General features: G+C 42.9%; 1 protein-coding gene across 1 annotated transcript; it reads left to right on the plus strand.

Annotated features, from left to right (window-relative positions):
- The first annotated feature begins 623 nt into the window (after positions 1 to 623).
- Positions 624 to 17,755, plus strand: LOC147888307 (uncharacterized). The gene is made up of 3 exons (XM_087393727.1): positions 624 to 771; positions 16,296 to 16,646; positions 16,726 to 17,755. The coding sequence occupies exons 2-3, from the start codon at positions 16,397 to 16,399 to the stop codon at positions 16,959 to 16,961; spliced, it is 486 nt and encodes a 161-aa protein (XP_087249853.1). The 5' UTR covers positions 624 to 771; positions 16,296 to 16,396; the 3' UTR covers positions 16,962 to 17,755.
- Positions 17,756 to 18,708: the final 953 nt, after the last annotated feature.

Genomic DNA, 18,708 nt, shown 5'->3' on the forward strand with positions numbered 1-18,708 from the left:
TCTTCTAATAGGATATTTGAAGAGGAGGCTGAAGTGATGTTTCAACATTCAAGAAAGAAGGTCTCTCATAATGAAAGAAAGATAAAAATCTAGATTGCATGGAAGGATGAGAATGACATTGTAAAGAAGGAGACATGGGCTTGTGTTTTATGGTCACCTAGGTCATTAGCTAGAGACGAAGCTCTTACCAACATGGACTAGACCATGCAAAGTGATAGAAGCTCTTACCAACATGGACTAGATCATGTAAAATGATAGAAGCTCTTACCATGTGATATATAAATAGTTACATTAAACCCTCCTTTTCGAGACAACAGCTCTGGACAACATGTGGCAGGCTTTCCAATTGGGAACCCCTACACGTGGCACCCCTTCCCACAATAAACCAGCACATGACCGGAGCTGATCGCCACTAGACGTCCACCAACCAATCAACATCGGTACAAAATTAAATGTATTTTCAAAATTTGGTCCACCTCATTTTCGATTCGCTAGGCAGAAACACATTACAACGACCTTACCTTCTACGAGGGCAGGCCAAAACACATTACAACGACCTTCCCTTCTACCAAGGGGGGCGGGTGGCGGCAAATAAAAAAAAATCAAAATCCCGCCCTGGTCTTCTCCCAGAACTTGTTTTTTTCCTGCGATTTCTTCAATCCCGTCATAGAGAGCTTCATCGCTTGATCTCCTCCTCCTTCCATGGCCCTTCCCCTCCCACAGTGGAGCATGCCTTCTTCCCGATCTCCTTCTTTATCGGTGGAGTGCAAGGTATTTGCAGGCATCAACTCGGCGGATTGTTGAATTTTAACCTCAAAGCACAGGTATGTGTGTGTGATTTTAAAACGATCGTCTCTCTTTCTTGCAAGTCTCTCTTGTTGTTTGGAACTGTTGCGACCAAACTCCACATTGCCAGTTTGTAGTTTGTCGTTTCACAGTAGTTTCACGTATATTTTCAGAGACAGTTCGAAATCTTCGACGTAATTTTCTTCTTCATTCATCGTACCTAGGCTCTTGCTATTACTTTTACGTCAGGGTACTATTTGTTATGATGTCGTGAGCGTGTGGCTTGAGAGAAATCAGTGGTCTATGGAGGAAGCATGGTAGTGTGGAGGGATCCAAGCCAGAGCTCATTGGAATTCTTACGCCAAAGCTCATCAATTCGTACCCTAGATTCTTTAAACAAATAGGTAGAACGCGATTGACATAGGCTCACTCAGCTTACAACGGTCAGGATGCTTATGACGGAGATGTGCGATTTCTTTGTCATATCAGCCCCCTTCAGCGAGATACGGGAAAATGGCCAAGATTTTAAGAGGGGCAAGGTAACGGGGAGCGATTTTGAATTTTCCCCTTCAAGATTGAGATGTTAATGAGCTTGCAAGAAAGAGCTTGCGCTAGAAGGGAACTGCAAAATTTTTAGGAAGCCGTTATACTCTGTTTCATCAATGCTTTTGCCTCTATTTGTGCTATACCTCTCTCCTCTTCTTCCTTCACACGTGATTTCAGTTTTGTGTGATTTGCTGTATCCCATGTTTCGCCAGCAACCAGGTTAATTCACCATGTTAAGCCAGCAACCATGTTAATTCCCCAACATGACCTAATCTCCTCTATACCCAGGGAGAGGCGAGCTTGTGTTGATAGACTTTCTTTGTCTCTTCCTAGATGGTCTCACTTGCAAGCCCATCTACAAAGCTCAATAATAAACTTCCATGTGCTTCTCTTTTTGTCTGCTTGGCTTTGTGTTCTTATTGACTTGGTGTTTCTTGTATTATGTTTGGATAACAGTGTAGTAGAATGTGTGTGTGTGTGTGTGTGTTTGTGTTTGTGTGTGAAAGGAGAGAGAGAGAGAAAGAGAGAGAGAGAGAGATTTATATGGTTGCCTTTTATTGGACTTGTAGAGTACATAAGGATCTGTAGGCAGTGACATTGAGATCTAGATCATAATCTTCAAAGTTCTAGGATATTGTATTGAAGTGAGCACCTCTATGACCAGTAGACTTCTGTATTTAATGATGGCAACATGAATAAATTAAGTTGAGGAGGTCCAAAACCATCCTTGAAAAGAGAAGGTGCATTTAACGTAGAAGATCTCTCCAAGTAAAAGGCCCCAGAAGCAGTTTGGCCTCGGAAGACGTTTGGGGATGTAAACAATGATTTCATCTATGCCTTTTTCATACTGCCCATGAAGAGAAGTTGTTTCAGCACATAGAAAGCACTCCTTCCGACTGCCCGGGTTGTAGGTTATGGTGTCAATATATTCATGGTGGGCCTGTGAAAATTTGCAGCTGCAAATGGTAAAATTTGGGTTGGAATCTTGAATATAGCATGGAAAGGAGTCACTGCACTACTGCAAATCAACTCTAGGAAGGAGGTAATCACAAATGCAGCTGACAGTTGGGAATCTTTACTTGATGAAAGAGATGGTTTAACCAAGGCTGTTGACATGAAGAGGCTTTGTATCCTAGGAAAATTCTTCCTGACAAATACAGCACGCATTGCTTTCAACTATCCACATCACGATAGACATTTCAAGTATCATTGGTGTAACAAATGGCTGCACCATTGACTCTATGAGAAATGCAGTTGACAGTTGCACCATTGAGTCTATGAGAAATGCAGCTGACAGTTGGGAATCTTTACTTGATGAAAGAGATGGTTTAACCAAGGCTGTTGACATGAAGAGGCTTTGTATCCCAAGAAAATTCTTCCTAACAAATGCAGTACGCATTGCTTCCAACTATCCACATCAGGCAGTCAATGCTTTCAAAGATATAGCAACATATGCATTGAAGGTTAAGGCTCTCAGATTTGCCTTGAGTACGCATGCTTTGCTGAAGGTTGCAGCTAAGGCTATTGTTGAGACTTTAGAACCAAGTTTGCTCCTCCTCCTTTGTACTCTGTTAAGCTCATCAGAGTTGGAGCTGGATGTCAAGTTGCAATTTTTGAAACATTTGATTGAAAATGAAAATGACATTGAATGCTATTCAATAGACGAGGATGCATGCAGGGCTTATGGAGGTAGGGGGGTAATGGATGCACTATTTTCTGGGCTAAGAGAGGCTCCAAATCTTGGCAAACAACCCTTCATGAAGACTCTTGAAAACTAGCAAGCAGTTGTTTCCCTAGATTGTGCCTGCTTTGATCCCTGAAGCATGTTGAATTGCCCAAAGTCTGAGTTTCTTGAATGAACTGAATGAGCCTTTGGAGGGCCCTTTTTATAGGGCTGGATGTGCCGTAGACTGCCCGACCCAGTCTGCCAGTTAAGCGCATGGAACAGCAGACTGGCCCACCAATCTGCTAGACCCCTTTGGTCCTAGATGCCTATAAACATTGCACAGATTTTAACTGATATCTTTCCTCCATCCGCTGCAATAACTTTCCAAGCCCATACAGATGCACCCTCTGCTCCAGGATATGCAGTAACATTCAGCCACTGCCCTAACCTGCAGGACCAGCTCCAAACAATGCGCAGTCGGGCCACAAGTCCATGCTGCCTCTTCTGCACCTATTTTCTATTGTTGTCCTTCCTCTGATCTGCACCTTTCTTGCCTTAATCCTATATGTACTGTTCAGTACAGTTTTGTCCACCATCCTATCTATACTGTTTAGTACAGTTCTGTACAGTCCCAGCCAGGCGTTTGGTGCAGGCTTCTATCTTGTCTGCAAGTCCCAAAGACGGCCACGTATTTCTCCTTATATGTGTGGCAGCGCTGATTTGATGCTGTACATGCTGTACTTGCTGCCCACATTGCATCCTATGTGCTGCCCATGTGGCAGCCTTGCATTCCTTCTCATCTCTGCCCCTTTGGAGATCCATGTGGTCATCCTGAGCCCTACTTGCTGCCCACATCCTATGTGCTGCCCATGTGGCAGCCTTGCATTCCTTCTCATCTTTGCCTCTGTGGAGATCCATGTGGCCATCCTGAGCCCTGTTGCCCCTCCCCCATGCTCTTCTCATTTGGGGACTCATAAATGGAGAGGTGACAACCTAACCTCCAACACTACCTCTCACCAATTGGCCATGTCAATGTAGATGCTCCATTGAGAAGCCCTTTGGAACTCAAATTCCCCTTTAGTAAGCACGCTTTGTTGAAGGTTCCAGCTAAGGCTATTCTTGAGGTCTGAGTCGGCTAATAGGCTCGACTTCTTATTTTAGATGATTTCGGATGCTACCATTTATGTAGAAATGTTTCAAGTGCAAGTCTTTGAGACTTGTCAACTGGAGTCTTCATGTAAAGCAATTTGGCAATGTCTATAAATAATAATCATGATGGCATTACAGGTCTCCAATCTTTCCTTTGCCACTACGGATGTTATGCTCTAGCCGGGATAGCATGACCTCGGATAGATCGGTGGGCATTTTCTCTTAGATGACCAACTTTTGTAATAGTTAATGTGCGTAATTGAAATGGTCAAGAGAAGTAACTGCCAAGGTCCTAGGTGAGGGCAGAATGGCATTGACTAGATAGTTCTGAGTGCTAAGGCCTAGGTGCACCTAAATGTGCAATAATGCCAAGGGGCAAGTGGTTTTTAATGTGCCCCAAGAGAGGGGTAAAAAGGTGCACCAAGTGGAGAGGCTAAAATGTTGACATTTGGCAAGGAGAACTATCTAGGGAAATGAGGGTCTCATGGATGAGTATGAAGGAATATAACGAAGAAAAAGTACGTAATCTGTGGATTTACTATCCTTGAGAATAGGCTGGGTGGTATAACAGATCGCCATCGCCCGTGATTGTTTCAACAACGAGTAGAGATTCAGGCAGTAGATCAAAACGTGGATAGGTAACGTAAGGGCAAGAAGCCAAGAAGTGAAAGTAGGTGACAATTGGTATCAGAGCCAGATTAGAGGATGAAAGGGATGCGTGATCTACGACGAAATAGGTGAAGGTGTAGGATAATGGGTTGCGGGACCTTCTTTAATCGGAATCTGTTCTCAGAAAAAGGCACGGCTTTCGTCAACTGCAAACGCCTCATGACCTTCACGGAGCTCGTCGCTGGTCGCAGGAGTCTCCGTTTTGCCCGTCAACCTGGTGATCATCTTGCGTAGCACTTCCTTCGTGTCAAGTCTGGAATTTGCGACGAATCTTTAGTTCTGCTGTGACCTCCTGATATCATTGGACGGGACTGATCGACGCTAGGTGAGGCTACGTAGAGATAGACAGAAAGCAGGTTCGGAGCAACCGTCGTAAAAGGCGACCGGGTCTTATGAAACATTGAAAATAATGAACGTTGAACTTAGGACAACGTAGCAGTTCGGCAGTCGACGGGTTTTTCTAATTAGTATTAGGTGGACGAGGATTAGCGCAGGGTGGTTGTAGGTGGACTCGAAAACCGTGTTGGAGCCTAGCTGCATCAAAGAGCCAAGTTGGGTCGTACCTACGAATAGCTGGAGCAGTCGGGATCGTCGCAAAGATCAGGGAGCCCTTTCTTTCCGTGCAGTTTTTTTTGTTCTCATATGGTCCTGTGATTTTTGCAGTGTAGAAGAGAAAAAAAAAACAGGAAAGCAGAACAGAAGTGAAGGGTGTATATATATTGGTTATTTGGGTTTATTTAAAAAAAAAAAAAAACCCCATCTTCCACTGTGAACCTATGGAAGCAGAAGGGCAGAATTCAAGGGCGAATCCTAGTCAGTCTAGAGTGCAGTCTACACAACAGATGTCACATCATGCAGCACCTACATTGATTGGTAGGATTTCGATATTAGAGGATGCTTTACAGCAGATTATGAACCAGCAGCTTCAAGTGAATGTTGGTCAAAATGAGATCAGGGAGATGGAAGGATCAAGTTGCTCCAACCACCTGGGAAGGGTTTAAAGCTGAATTCAAGAAACACTTTCTTCCACCTGATGAAGAATCCCGAGCTTGAGATGCTATAGAAATCTTCGTCAGAGGAGTCCGTCAATGGCAGAGTACACTGACAAATTCAGGCAATGTGTCATGAAAATAACAGACCCTCTCCCTATGTCGGTTCAGTTAAAAGACTATATCTATGGACTGAACGACAAGATCAAAATGGAAGTTCGGGCTAAGTATGTGACTACATTAGATGAATCTATAGCAGTAGCCCTGAACTATGAGGATGCCAGAGATAGATCTGGTGGATTTGTGTAGGCAGGGACTCAGTATGAGTACCCGAAAAAAGGGGGATTTCCGAGGAAATGGGTTTCAAAGACAAGTGTCTCGCAGCCAAGTGGCCAAACCAAGCAGGTGAAGCCGGTTGAGGGACCAGTGAAGACAAGTACCACCGTTGGGGTAAAAAGGAAAATAACTCCAATGGCAGCTCGGGCTTGGTCAAAGTCCTCGTTGACCCTTGAACAAAAAGAGAAAGCTAGAAAAGAAGGATTGTGCTTCGGCTGCCTTCAGCGACATCAGTGGAAGGATTGTCCACTGAATAAAGACCGTCGCACGGCTAATATGATAATATCTGAATGCGACGTAGAAATGCAGGAGAGTCCCAATGCGGAACATATGCAGATGCAACTGGCGGGACCTTCTCAGAGGTTAGTACCTTGTTTGTTATGTGTGTCTGTTGCTAAGTTAGTGACGAGTGCACCTGATAACATCCTATCTAAGCCCGCAGCAACGGGGTATACGGCCTTTAATGATATGGAGTTAATTAAAATGAAAGGGCAAGTGGCCAGTCATGATGTCATTGTGTTGTTTGACTCGGCGTCAACTCACAATGTGATTAACTCCAAGCTCGTGAAGAGGCTGAAATTAAAGACAAGTCCATCTGACTATGCGTATACAGTCAGGATGGCAGATGGAAGTTCAACTGAAGTATGGGACCAAAGGGTTACCCAGTTGGAACTTCGGATTCAGGACTATGCTGAGAAGCTTGATTTTGAAATGACCAAGCTTGCTCATGCAGATATAGCCCTGGGTATGGCGTGGCATTCTAGGAAGAATCCAGCCATTGATTGGAAAAAGCACGTATATCAATTCAAGATGAATGATGTGCTTTATGTCTTGCGAGGTGAAAAAGATATACCTCAAGGACCGTTGGTTTTCGTGATGGAAATCAGAAAGGCTCAAGTAGAGTTTTTATTCCTTTGCACGGCATCGGTAGAGCCGGTGGATGATTCTTCGGCTAGCACTGATGTTACGCAATGTGGTGAGATGGCCAAGCTGGCTAATCTTATAACAGAGGAGTTCTCTGAATGTTTCAGGGATGAACTACCTTATGGGTTACCTTTAGAGCGGAAAGTTCAACATAAGATTGAACTGATCCCGGGGGCAGAACTTGTAAATAGACCTCCCTATAGAATGAGTTTTGCTGAAGAGGCGGAGGTGCGTAGACAACTGGAAGAATACCTCAAGTTGGGACAGATTTAACCAAGTTTCTCACCTTTTGCTTCGCCAGTGATATTAAAGAAGAAAAAGGATGATACATTTCGCCTCTGTATAGATTACAGAGCATTGAATAATATCACTGTAAAGCACAGGTATCCGATGGCTCGGATTGATGATTTGCTAGATGCATTACATGGAGCCGTGATTTTCAGTAAGATAGATCTTAAGTGTGGCTACCATCAGATCCGGATTAGAGCCAAGGATGTGCATAAAACCGCTTTTAGAACAGGTTTGGTCATTATGAGTTTTTGGTAATGCCCTTCGGACTTACCAATGCTCCAGCGACCTTCGTCATGCTTATGAACGATTTACTACGTCCGTATATCGGAAAGTTCGTAGTACATTTTATTGACGATATCCTGATATTCAGTAAGAGTGTTACTGAGCATTGTGAACACTTAAGGATAGTGTTCAGTACTTTGAGGAAAGCCAGTCTTTATGTGAATAAAAAGAAAACTATACTGTGTATGGTTAGGCTTGAATACTTAGGGTTCATAATTACTCCACAGGGGGTAGAAATGGATCCGAAGAAAGTGGCTGCGATACTAACTTGGCCAATCCCTCAAAGTCTGACCGCGTTGCGATCATTCTTGGGATTTGTCCAGTTTTATAGAAGGCATATCAAAGGATATTTCGGAATAGTATCGCCATTGACTCAGGACCAGTGTTAAAAATAGTTGATCCCCAGAAACCGTTGTTCCTAGAAACCGATGCAAGTGGCATTGCGGTAGGAGCAGTCCTCCTTCAAGAGGGAAGGCCAGTAGCCTTTGAAAGCAAGAAGCTTTCTCCCTCTCAAAGGAATTGGCCAACTCATGAATTGGAGTTGTATGCTGTTATCCATGCTTTGAAAACATGGAGGCATTATCTGTATGGTTCAGAGTTTTATGTGGATGTAGATCATGATACTCTGAAACATTTTTGTAAACAGCCTGACTTGAGGGGCCGCCAAGCTAGGTGGGTAGAGCTCATGCAGGAGTTTAATCTAACGATTCGGTACCGAAGAGGAAAAGACAATAAGGTGGCTGATGTGTTGTCTCGCATTATGCACAACCTGAGTTTCACGGTATTAGAGAGTGCTCTAATGACCGAGATCAGAGAAACTCAAAAGGTGGACGAGTTTGTCCAGAGCTTATGGCCTAAAGCTCATGTGTTAAAACTCGGGGAAAGTGAAAAGGATGACCTGGCATTCAGAAAAGGCCAAACTTATGCAAGATATACCATAAGGGATGGTATGCTAGTTAGAAATGGCAAGGTTGTAGTACCTGGTCAGAATGATCTCAGGCAGAGAGTCATTCGACAATGCCATGATAGCCCGTGTGCGGGACATCCAGGTGTCGAGAAGACATATGATCTCGTGAAGCGAGATTTCTTTTGGCCAAAGATGAAAAAGCATATTCATGAATATGTGACACGGTGTTTCTCGTGTCAGGTAAGTAAGGCCGAGCGGGTGAAGCCATCCGGACTTTTACAGCCCTTGGAAATACGACTAAGTAAGTGGGAGAGCATTTCCATGGACTTTATTGTAGGACTACCTGCAACACAAGGAGGGTATAATTCTATCCTTGTGGTGGTTGATCGTCTAACCAAGATGGCTCACTTCATTCCGACTAGAGAGTCCGTTAGTGCCCCGCAAGCGGCGGATTTGTTTATTAGACATATATTTCGTCTGCATGGATTGCCTAGATCCATAGTGTCAAACAGAGATGTTAGATTTACCGGTCATTTTTGGACAGCGGTATTTGAGACACTAAGGACTGAGTTGGGAATGAGTAGTGGGGATCATCCTGAGACGGATGGTCAGACGGAGAGAGTCAACCAGACTTTAGAGGATATGCTGAGGGCATATGTGTCATTGAGGCAACATACATGGGACAAGTGGTTGCCATTGTTGGAGTTTGCCTACAATGATAGAAAACATTCATCTACCGGGTTCAGTTCGTTTGAGCTGAACTATGGTTATAGACCAGCCAATCCGACTATAGTTGGAGTACCTCAGAAAGTGCCTAGTGCCGCGAACTTTGTAGTTCAGATGCGGGAGATGCTAGCACTTGCGAGAGCTAATATCCGTCAGGCTATGGATAGAGCCAAGGTGTATGCGGATGAAAATCGGTCTATAAGAGTATTTGAAGAAGGAGAAAAAGTTTTTCTCAGAGTTCCTTCGCACTCGAAGTCGTTGACTTCAGGAGAGTGTGCTAAGTTATCACCTCGATACTGTGGGCCGTGGTTAATTCTAAAGAGAATAGGCAGTGTAGCCTATAAATTAGAATTGCCACAGGGATGTAAGGTGCACCCGGTTTTTCATGTTTCGCGCTTAAAGAAATTTTTGCATACAAGTGACTCACTAATCGAAGGTGTGGTTTTGTTTCAGGAGATAGAGGATATTGCAAGGCGCCAGCCAACAAGAATCCTGGACCGAGGAACAATGCAAATACGAAATCAGAAGATACCCACGGTGTTGGTTGCATGGCATGGTCAGCCTCTATTGGAAGCTACCTGGGAATCCGTATACCAGTTACGGAGAGCGTTCCCAGATTTCATCATCGAGGACGCTGATGCTTGAAGAGGGAAGGAATGTTATGCTCTAGCCGGGATAGCATGACCTCGGATAGATCGGTGGGCATTTTCTCTTAGATGACCAACTTTTGTAATAGTTAATGTGCGTAATTGAAATGGTCAAGAGAAGTAACTGCCAAGGTCCTAGGTGAGGGCGGAATGGCATTGACTAGATAGTTCTGAGTGCTAAGGCCTAGGTGCACCTAAATGTGCAATAATGCCAAGGGGCAAGTGGTTTTTAATGTGCCCCAAGAGAGGGGTAAAAAGGTGCACCAAGTGGAGAGGCTAAAATATTGACATTTGGCAAGGAGAACTATCTAGGGAAATGAGGGTCTCATGGATGAGTATGAAGGAATATAACGAAGAAAAAGTACGTAATCTGTGGATTTACTATCCTTGAGAATAGGCTGGGTGGTATAACAGATCGCCATCGCCCGTGATTGTTTCAACAACGAGTAGAGATTCAGGCAGCAGATCAAAACGTGGATAGGTAACGTAAGGGCAAGAAGCCAAGAAGTGAAAGTAGGTGACAACGGAGGCCTGGGTTGAAGTTGAGGAGGTCCTTATTAGAAATACAGTTAGAATCCTCATGTGCTTTGTCCTGAGCTAAAACTGAAAACTTTCGTGTTTCATTGCATGTCATAGTGATGTTGAGCTAATTCAAAACCATGTTTGCAGCCTTTTCTCTACACCTAACGAGTTACAAGAATGGCTAAGCAATGACTACTTAAAATTAAGCCCAAGAAATGATATTGCTAAGATTCAGTTTGTAGTACTACATTTGGAGGACTATGCCCACAAATGGTGGAGGCATTATCTTTAAGAAGTTGACAGTGGTCACATGGATAGATTTGATTAGTGTGGCAAGCACTGTCATTCCAAACCCTTCGAGATTATCCTATGCTCGGTCACTTGCAAAGGATAGGAGCTCTGAGGGTCGTCAGGATGTCTCTCGAGTACCTCGTCCTCTTCCTATAGTTATCTGTTTTTCCTTAGGAGATGGGTTGTAGGTGCAACAGAAGGTCTCTTATGAAGGCCTTCCAAATCACTCTCTTTTGCAGGAGATGGGGACACTTTTTTAGGCTTCACAACCTTCTACTTCTTCAAATCCTCTTCGGTCTACTCAAGTTTCTCCTTTTCGAGAGATGACAGTTATATTTGTTCCTGAGTTACTTCTTGTTTTTCCCCTTCAAGAGCTAATTTTTGTCACAGCCCATGCTCAGGAGGATAGAAAGAGACTTGCAGAGGTTGTTTCTCTTCGAGAGTTAGTTATCTCAAGGCGTGCTAGGCGGAGATAATTGATGAGACACAGGCAACGTTAGAGACATCAACAAAGACAGAGCCATGGTCTTCTTTGGTAGAGACATCAGTCGTAGTTGTCTTCACATGAGGATGCTACATGCGTTTGCTTCTACTTTGAGAGGCTTGCAGAGTGTGAGGATGTCACAGACACCATCCTTGCATCAGGAGGATGCTTGACTTAAGGAGGACTCTCATGTAGTTTTGCTTCAGGAGAAGACACTCTTGTGGCTATTCGTCGGGAGGACAGTGTCATGTTCTTCAATCCTTGTTCAGGACTCATTGCCCTCTTTCAGGATGCAGGGGTTGTTAGAAGGACCTCTTTGGAGGAGGATCTAGTGGCCTTATTTCAAGATGCAAAGGTTGCTAAAGGGTCCTTTTTGCAAGAGGATCCATTACCTTCTTTTCAGGATGTAGAAATTATTACAGGGGGCCTTCCTCTTTATGTTTTGATTTGCTTTTCCCTCCTATTTTACTTTAGTCGCATAGCTCAGCTTCTCAGCTTGGTTCCGTATTGACACTTGTGCCCTGAGGAGTGCTCTACCGAATTCTGTCATCGTCTTTTTCCCACTCCTCTCTTTCTCTCGCTATGTCTTCTCTTTCGATGATGTACCTGGATCGATTGGATGAATTAGAGTATTTTGCAGCAGCAGCCATAGTGAGAGAAAGTGTTACCTCACAGATAGAGGATGCCTTTGCTTGAGCTTGGCGCACGTTGTTTCACATATTCTAGGAGAGGGATTAGAGCTTCGTTTGGCATGGTCGCTAGTCCTAGTGAGGACTTTTTTTCTCGGGTGAGCTTACCCAGGATAGTGAGTGGCAGATGTTGATCCCTGTTATGGAGAGGAGACTTCTTCCATAGTGAGTGTCTTTGGGTTTTGGTAGATAGAGATCTCCCTCCTTCTTTCTTGGCTTCCCTTTTGTTCAAGTTGTTGGAGAGTCATTCCATTTGTTTCGATTTTCTGCAAACAGATAGGAGAGGGGAAGGAGTACTTGGGTTCCACCATTGGGTTGTGTCTTCCATTGCCAATTAGGATTTTTTTGCTCGCTGAGGACAAAGTTTTGATCGTTTGATTTAACTGAGAGTGAGATTGCTAGACAAAGCATGCACATGATTCAGTACTTAGGGATTCATAGCTTGGTTGTTGGTTCTCAGATTCACTCTTGCCACAGGAGACTCACTCAGGGTATTGGAGGTTATTCTTTGTTGTGTAGAGTGATATCCCAGTGGACAGTTGTGCTGCTTGGTTTGATTTTCAGGGTCTTTATACACGCTGAGCTTTATCTTTGGAGGATGCCATTATTTGTCATTGTTTCCAGTAATGGTCCTCAATGAGAGTAGATTTGTGGTCACCTTGGTCTTCGACCATTGTTCATGTTGTTGCCTCTAGCAGTCCCTCTAACCTCATTCCATGTCTAGATTTAAATCTACTTTCCCATGATTATCACATGTGTTCAAACAGTCTAATTTTGGCCTCTTCAAAGGCACCTACCTATCTAGAATCCTTGAAGTAGGGTGATTGCAGCTTTTGCCTTCCTCCTCCCCTTTCATATTCACTATCTGATTCATATCCTTTTTGCATATGTTCTCTTTTCGTCTCTTGCCTCTATTATCTTTGCCTCTTATGTAATAATAGGCTCATGTTTTGTATCCTCCTCTTCAAATTGTGATGCTTCATCCACATCAGAAGGTTGATAACCTTAATCTTTGTCCTTTGATTCAACAACGTACTCATCTTTCTGTATCCTTCATCTTCCTCTTTGATTCAACAACGGCGGACTCAAGTTTACGATCTCTGTATCATCCAACATTCACAACTAGGAAAGGCTTTTATGTCAAGCTCAACCAAGCAACCCAACCACGCAATTGATCATGGGAATGATGATAGTAGCTGAAACCTTGTGAGGCAAAAACGAAGGCTTCTGATGAGCAATTAACAAGACAATATTGAAACCTACAACTTGCACAAGAATGCTTCCTCATAAGCTTATCTAGTATTTGTACAAAAAGCCTTAAATCTACTTCCCCATGATCATCAAATGTGTTGAAACTATCAAATTTTGGCCACTTCAAAGTCACCTATCTAGAATTTTTAAAGTCGAGTGAATACAACTTTTGCCTTCCTCCTCCCCTTTCATATTCACTATCAGATTCATGTGCTTTTTGCATATCTTCTCTTTTAGGAGGACGACTAAGCCTATCCATGGAATTGGACATTTGGACTATTTTAGGGTTTAGGGTTTAGGCGAACGAGGACAAAGCAGTGGTCGCAGGCAGCAACGCACTTGGCATGGTAGTAGACAACAAGTAGAATGTGAGAGAAGCGTAAGCAAATGAGAATAGGTGAGAAAACGCCCGCCAACGCGGCAGACATTAACAAAGCTCAGACCATGACAAAGTGTGGGAGAACCGCATAGCAGTGAGTGAGGACATTGGGGTCGCAAGAAAACGAGGACATGGGGAGGCAACATGAGACGACGTACGTGGATAGAACAAGCGAACGAGAACATCCATAGGAATCTCAGGCCATGGGCGAAGTGCGGGGAATCGCGAGCGTATGAAGACATGCAGGGGTCATAGTATAGCGACAACGTGTGGCGCACACGACAGACAACAACAAGCTCGTATAACAAGACGATAGCTTCTATGGGCGAGGGATTGGCGGGGGTCGTGCAGCACACAACAATAAACTCGGACCACACGTGAAGTGCGGGTGAACCATGGGGTGAATGAAGATAGATCGACACTCGTAGGAGAATTGTTGGTGAATGCAGAGAAGCACAGGTCGTCGTTGTAACGGAGTGTGCGGCACGGTATGGGAAAGGAAGCATATGGTGGGAGTACCACTAGAGCTTTGTGTTGGGAATATAAGTTGATCTACCTTACAAAAAGGAAGGGTTCCGTCGATCAAAGCCGTCAACAAGACAATATAGAAGCCTATGACCTGCACAAAAATGCATCCTCATAAGCAAATCTACTATCTATACAAAAAGAATTTAAATCTACTTCTATTGTGAAAGGGTAAACGTGAATGAGTTTCAGCTCTCACATGGAGTAACTTCAAGCTACATGGTCAGCAAAGGAGAAAAGAGCAAAACTTGAGTACTCTCAAATACACATCAATCCTTCTTGTTGGCACATGTATAAACAAACATATGTTTCAGCTCAGCCATACGCATGCACACATGGTAAAATTTTGCACTTAATCACACACTTTGATGATTGAGGTCTCAAAGCTCCGATACTCTCTTAACAAAGTTACTTGTTTGGCTAAGACTCTCCACCATCCTCTTATTGAACCAAATAATGGGGGGTGTTACAATGTAGGTGGGATTGAAGATGGTGATCCAGATGGGTCCCATGACAACGTATTGGTACAGTTTGGAGACAAAGGTATGCATCTTTCTAATAAAACTAGTATCATCGTGGGTATCGGTCTCCAAGTATGTGGCTAGCCTTAGCAATCGGTTTAGTCTAGTACAATGCTAAATTTGATGAGGCCTCAGATTATGTGGACAGGTACGAGGGGCAGGGGCGAGATTATAGCACGAGTGTTGATACCCTAATTACTATATGCAGATGATAAAGTTCTCATTCCAGACTCACTTGAGTACAATGGCACTTAGATGCATGCACGTACATGAAATCGTGATAATGTATGCACAACCACGTAGAACCGTCCGTTTAATGCACGAATGAAATCGGATGAATCCTCTTTTCAAGCAGCATGTGAGCTTCGTCAATTGACATGCAACCTCCTGAGCACCATACTAGCTCAATCAATAGGTAGATTGAGCACCCTCACACAAAGGTGAGAAACCATTAGATAGATCCTTGAGATAATTGTATCATGGAGCACAATCAATTGTCCATCCACCTTAAAATGAAATATGCATATACATATATATAGGTGCATATACACACCTCACATGTGTGCATGTTTACAAACACGCGCTGTCTGTGTGTGTATGGGTATATTGACCATGTGTTGTGCATGTACACATCCTACACAATACACATGTATATAGGTGCATATACACACATCTACATACATGTATGGATAGACCAATGTCCACTCGCTTGGCCAGTGACATAGTTTAAACCAAGAGCAATTATATTGGCACTAAAAGTTTTCAATCTCCCATATTGATATGGTCATTTTCAAGCTCAATCAATGCATACAATGGCCAGTTATATGGACCTCAGAAAGCTAATGATACAATCATGATATTGATTGAGCTTGACTCATCCTCAACTTACTACATTGGGATCCCAAGGACGACTCTAGCATGTAGTGCTCTCTCTCTCTCTCTCTAGCACACACACATGCACACACACACACACACACACGCACATACACACGATGTCTATCTAAATCTATCTATATATCTTCTATATGTATACTTTGTGAAATGTGCCAACTTCAAATTTTCATTAAAATATTTATTAAAATTTATAAGTAACATTGAAATTTTTATTTCTTGAAATTAAATATGTCGGATGCTAGGCAAAGTTGGTCTTTAATGTGTTGTAGATGTAATCGTTGTCATTTAAATGGTTACACACATACATCATAAATGTGCACATGCATATATAAAAACACTCACTGTTCAAGGTGGATAAGGAATAAAAATTAATAAATGTATACATGTGTTGGGGATGAATGAGAGAGATAGAGGGAGAGAGAGATTTATGTGAGTGAGGCGAAAGCTTTGCTAAGATGAGCTTCAAAATATAATCAAAGCATTGAAATATTGAGATTTTGTAAACAAAACTTGAAATTTAATTTTTTGAACTTAAAAATATTCTCAAATTTCACCTTGAGACCTGACGAAGTGGGGCTCTACCCGTCGTACGGGTGATGTTACTCGTGTATATAGCATATGTCCACACCTTCCTCCCTAATGCATGCTACATAAAAAGTTTTTGTCCATGTGGCCATTGAAGTACATAAAAGTTTGAATATCGTTTATGAAAAGGTTTAACCTCGTTTACTGTTTGCTTACTAATTGTTTACTGTTTGCTTACCTCGAAAGGGAAAGGTTTAGACTTGTTTATTGTTTGCTTGCCTCGAAATGGCAAACAGGTCCACATCTCCTCCAAACATTATCTTCCCCCCTTCGCTCTAAGGCCACAGCTCCTCTTGTGGAAGTTGATGCAGCAGTTGAGAATTCCTCACGAGTCTCGATGTTGAAAGAACTACTCATGAGTCACGGGATATTAGAAGTTGATGCTAATGCCTTCTACGAGGAGTGTCGTCGGGGGTTAACCCTTGAAGCCTTTCATCGCAAGTTATACTTTCATTGGTTAAGCGCAAAAGGGTCAACGTCTCCGAGGTGGAGATTTGTAGCTGTATGTGATCTGGCTTATCGACTTGTACATGAGGAATCTGAACAAGCGAAACCTATACGTGCGGAATTCGAACTGAAAATGCCGCGTAAGTTACATGCTTCAACATCTGTTCATGTCAGAATTTTCTGTTACATGCTGGTTTGAAAAATACTTGGTCTTTGCAGAATTGGGAAAATTACTTACATTAATTGAAAAACTATCATTACAACTGTCATCACGAATGGAACGAGAGTTTTCATCACCAACGGAAGGACAGTCTTCATCACGAATGGGAGGACAGTGTTCATCAAATGCTTCGATCCTTTTCCAAGAAAGGGAGAGAGAAGCAACTCGGTGTCAGCTAAACTCTTCAGCGTTTCCTCTTGTGCAACCAAATTTAACGCGCAAGCTGTGGGACTAGAAGACGTGGAAATAAATTGTAGGAGACGAGCAAAGTCAACAAACTGTAGAAAAATCCAAGAAGCAAAGTCCTGAGGAAAAATTCAAGAAGCTCCTTGTGGCATTGGAGGAGAAGCAGCTGGATGGAAAGGTAGATTTTACATTTGTCAAGTGTCAAAAGAAAGACACGCTCACTGACCCCAAAGTAGCAGACCTTTACCTGGTCTGAAGGGACCAAAAAAGTTCCCCAACACCAAAGCACATTGCAGGTATCTTATTTACTCAATCTACTTCAGCAACAAAGAGCTACTGTGCCTTGTTTGCAGTTGGAGAAGCTGTGTCTGTTGGTCAAGTTTTTCTCCGCATGGCAGATGAGAGCAGGTAATATGTCATGGTAGGGGTCACAAATTTATATAAGATCAAGTGGTATCAAGTGATGAGACCTGGGCCTAACGGTGAATTTCAAGGGTATCAAAGCTTGGAAAGTGCAGAGGTTAGAGGCAATCTGGTTGCATTTATGTTTTCCAAACCATGGAGTCTTGGAATAAATAGCCGTCCTTTCTTTAGGTGGCATGGAAAGGCACGTGCCTGCGGGAAGTGGTTGGGATGTGGTCTTACGAGTTCTGTTTATCTTGCTGATATTGAAGGAGAACAATATGCTGTCAAATTAGCTAAAAAAGGTTTTACTATTGAAGTAGATCATCAATGGCTTATTGTGTTAAAGGGTATCCCAGGAATTCTTGCTACTCACTCTAATGCTAATGCTAAGGTTAATCCAAAATCTATAATCATGAAACCTGTGTGTCAAAAGTTTACAACAGAATGGTACCAACCTGATTTTACCAACTGTGCCTTTTTATTCTCATGTTTTGGATAGATCGATTCAGGTTTGCAAATTGTCATTTGACTATAGCACTTGTAACAAGTGAACCATCTTGGCTAACTGTGTCCATGTTTTCAAGAGCAAAAAAATTTCTGTGTGGACTGTTGATAGTGAAACTATGGTAGTGTAAAGGAACTTGAGTTATGTCAGCACGGTGACCAGTTGTGCACTGCTGATTTGTACGCCGAAAGGCCTGCTCGTATGTAAGAGTCTTACAGGTTTGCAGGTCATCTGACTAATCAGGGCACAACTATTGCTACGGGGGTAAGTTACCTCATCAAGGTGGCCCTTTATATGGGCCTTCAGGGTTATCATCCTCTCCATTCTCCATGCCAATTGGGGGCCCTTCAGCTTGCCAAGGAGCTGCTGGTGTACCGATTAATTAGAAATTTAGATGAACCTAAATATGCACTCGAATGACATCAGTCAATGCATATTTATGTATCTAATCGACGTATCCCTTTGGTGGAAATTCAGTCAATGCATATGCCAGGACGTAGAGTCATGCCCCCTAATAACTGTGGTACCTACATGCAACACCAGGAAACTAAACAACAAAACCACAAATTCTTTGCTAGCTTCCATGGATGTACAAGATCTTGTCAGTTTCTTTCTTGACGAGAATTTCACCTCCATTGCAGTTTTGGAATCCATGGAGACAGATAAAATTTGAGAATTCTTCGTGTACAAGTGATTGAACTCCTTACTGCACAACAAAGTGTGATAAATTGGTGAGTGGTTGCAACAAAGACTTCAATCACTTTCTGCTTGAAGAATATTCGGATTTTCTTTGTCCAAGGTTTCAAAAACTACAATGCAGGTGAAGCTTGTTCTTTAGAATGAAACATGAAAGAGGCGATATTGTCAATCTGTATGGAAGGCTTGG

This window comes from Dipteris shenzhenensis, chromosome 22, assembly GCF_047967505.1.
Source record: "Dipteris shenzhenensis isolate YYH24624 ecotype China chromosome 22, Dip_SZ_1.0, whole genome shotgun sequence".
In the NCBI taxonomy this organism is placed as follows: Eukaryota; Viridiplantae; Streptophyta; class Polypodiopsida; order Gleicheniales; family Dipteridaceae; genus Dipteris; species Dipteris shenzhenensis.

Coding starts and splice junctions, on each gene's coding strand:
- LOC147888307 (XM_087393727.1), top strand. CDS start 16,397: ATGTTGAAAGAACTACTCATGAGTCACGGGATATTAGAAGTTGATGCT. Junction 16,647..16,725: donor ATTCGAACTGAAAATGCCGC/GTAAGTTACATG, acceptor TGGTCTTTGCAG/AATTGGGAAAATTACTTACA.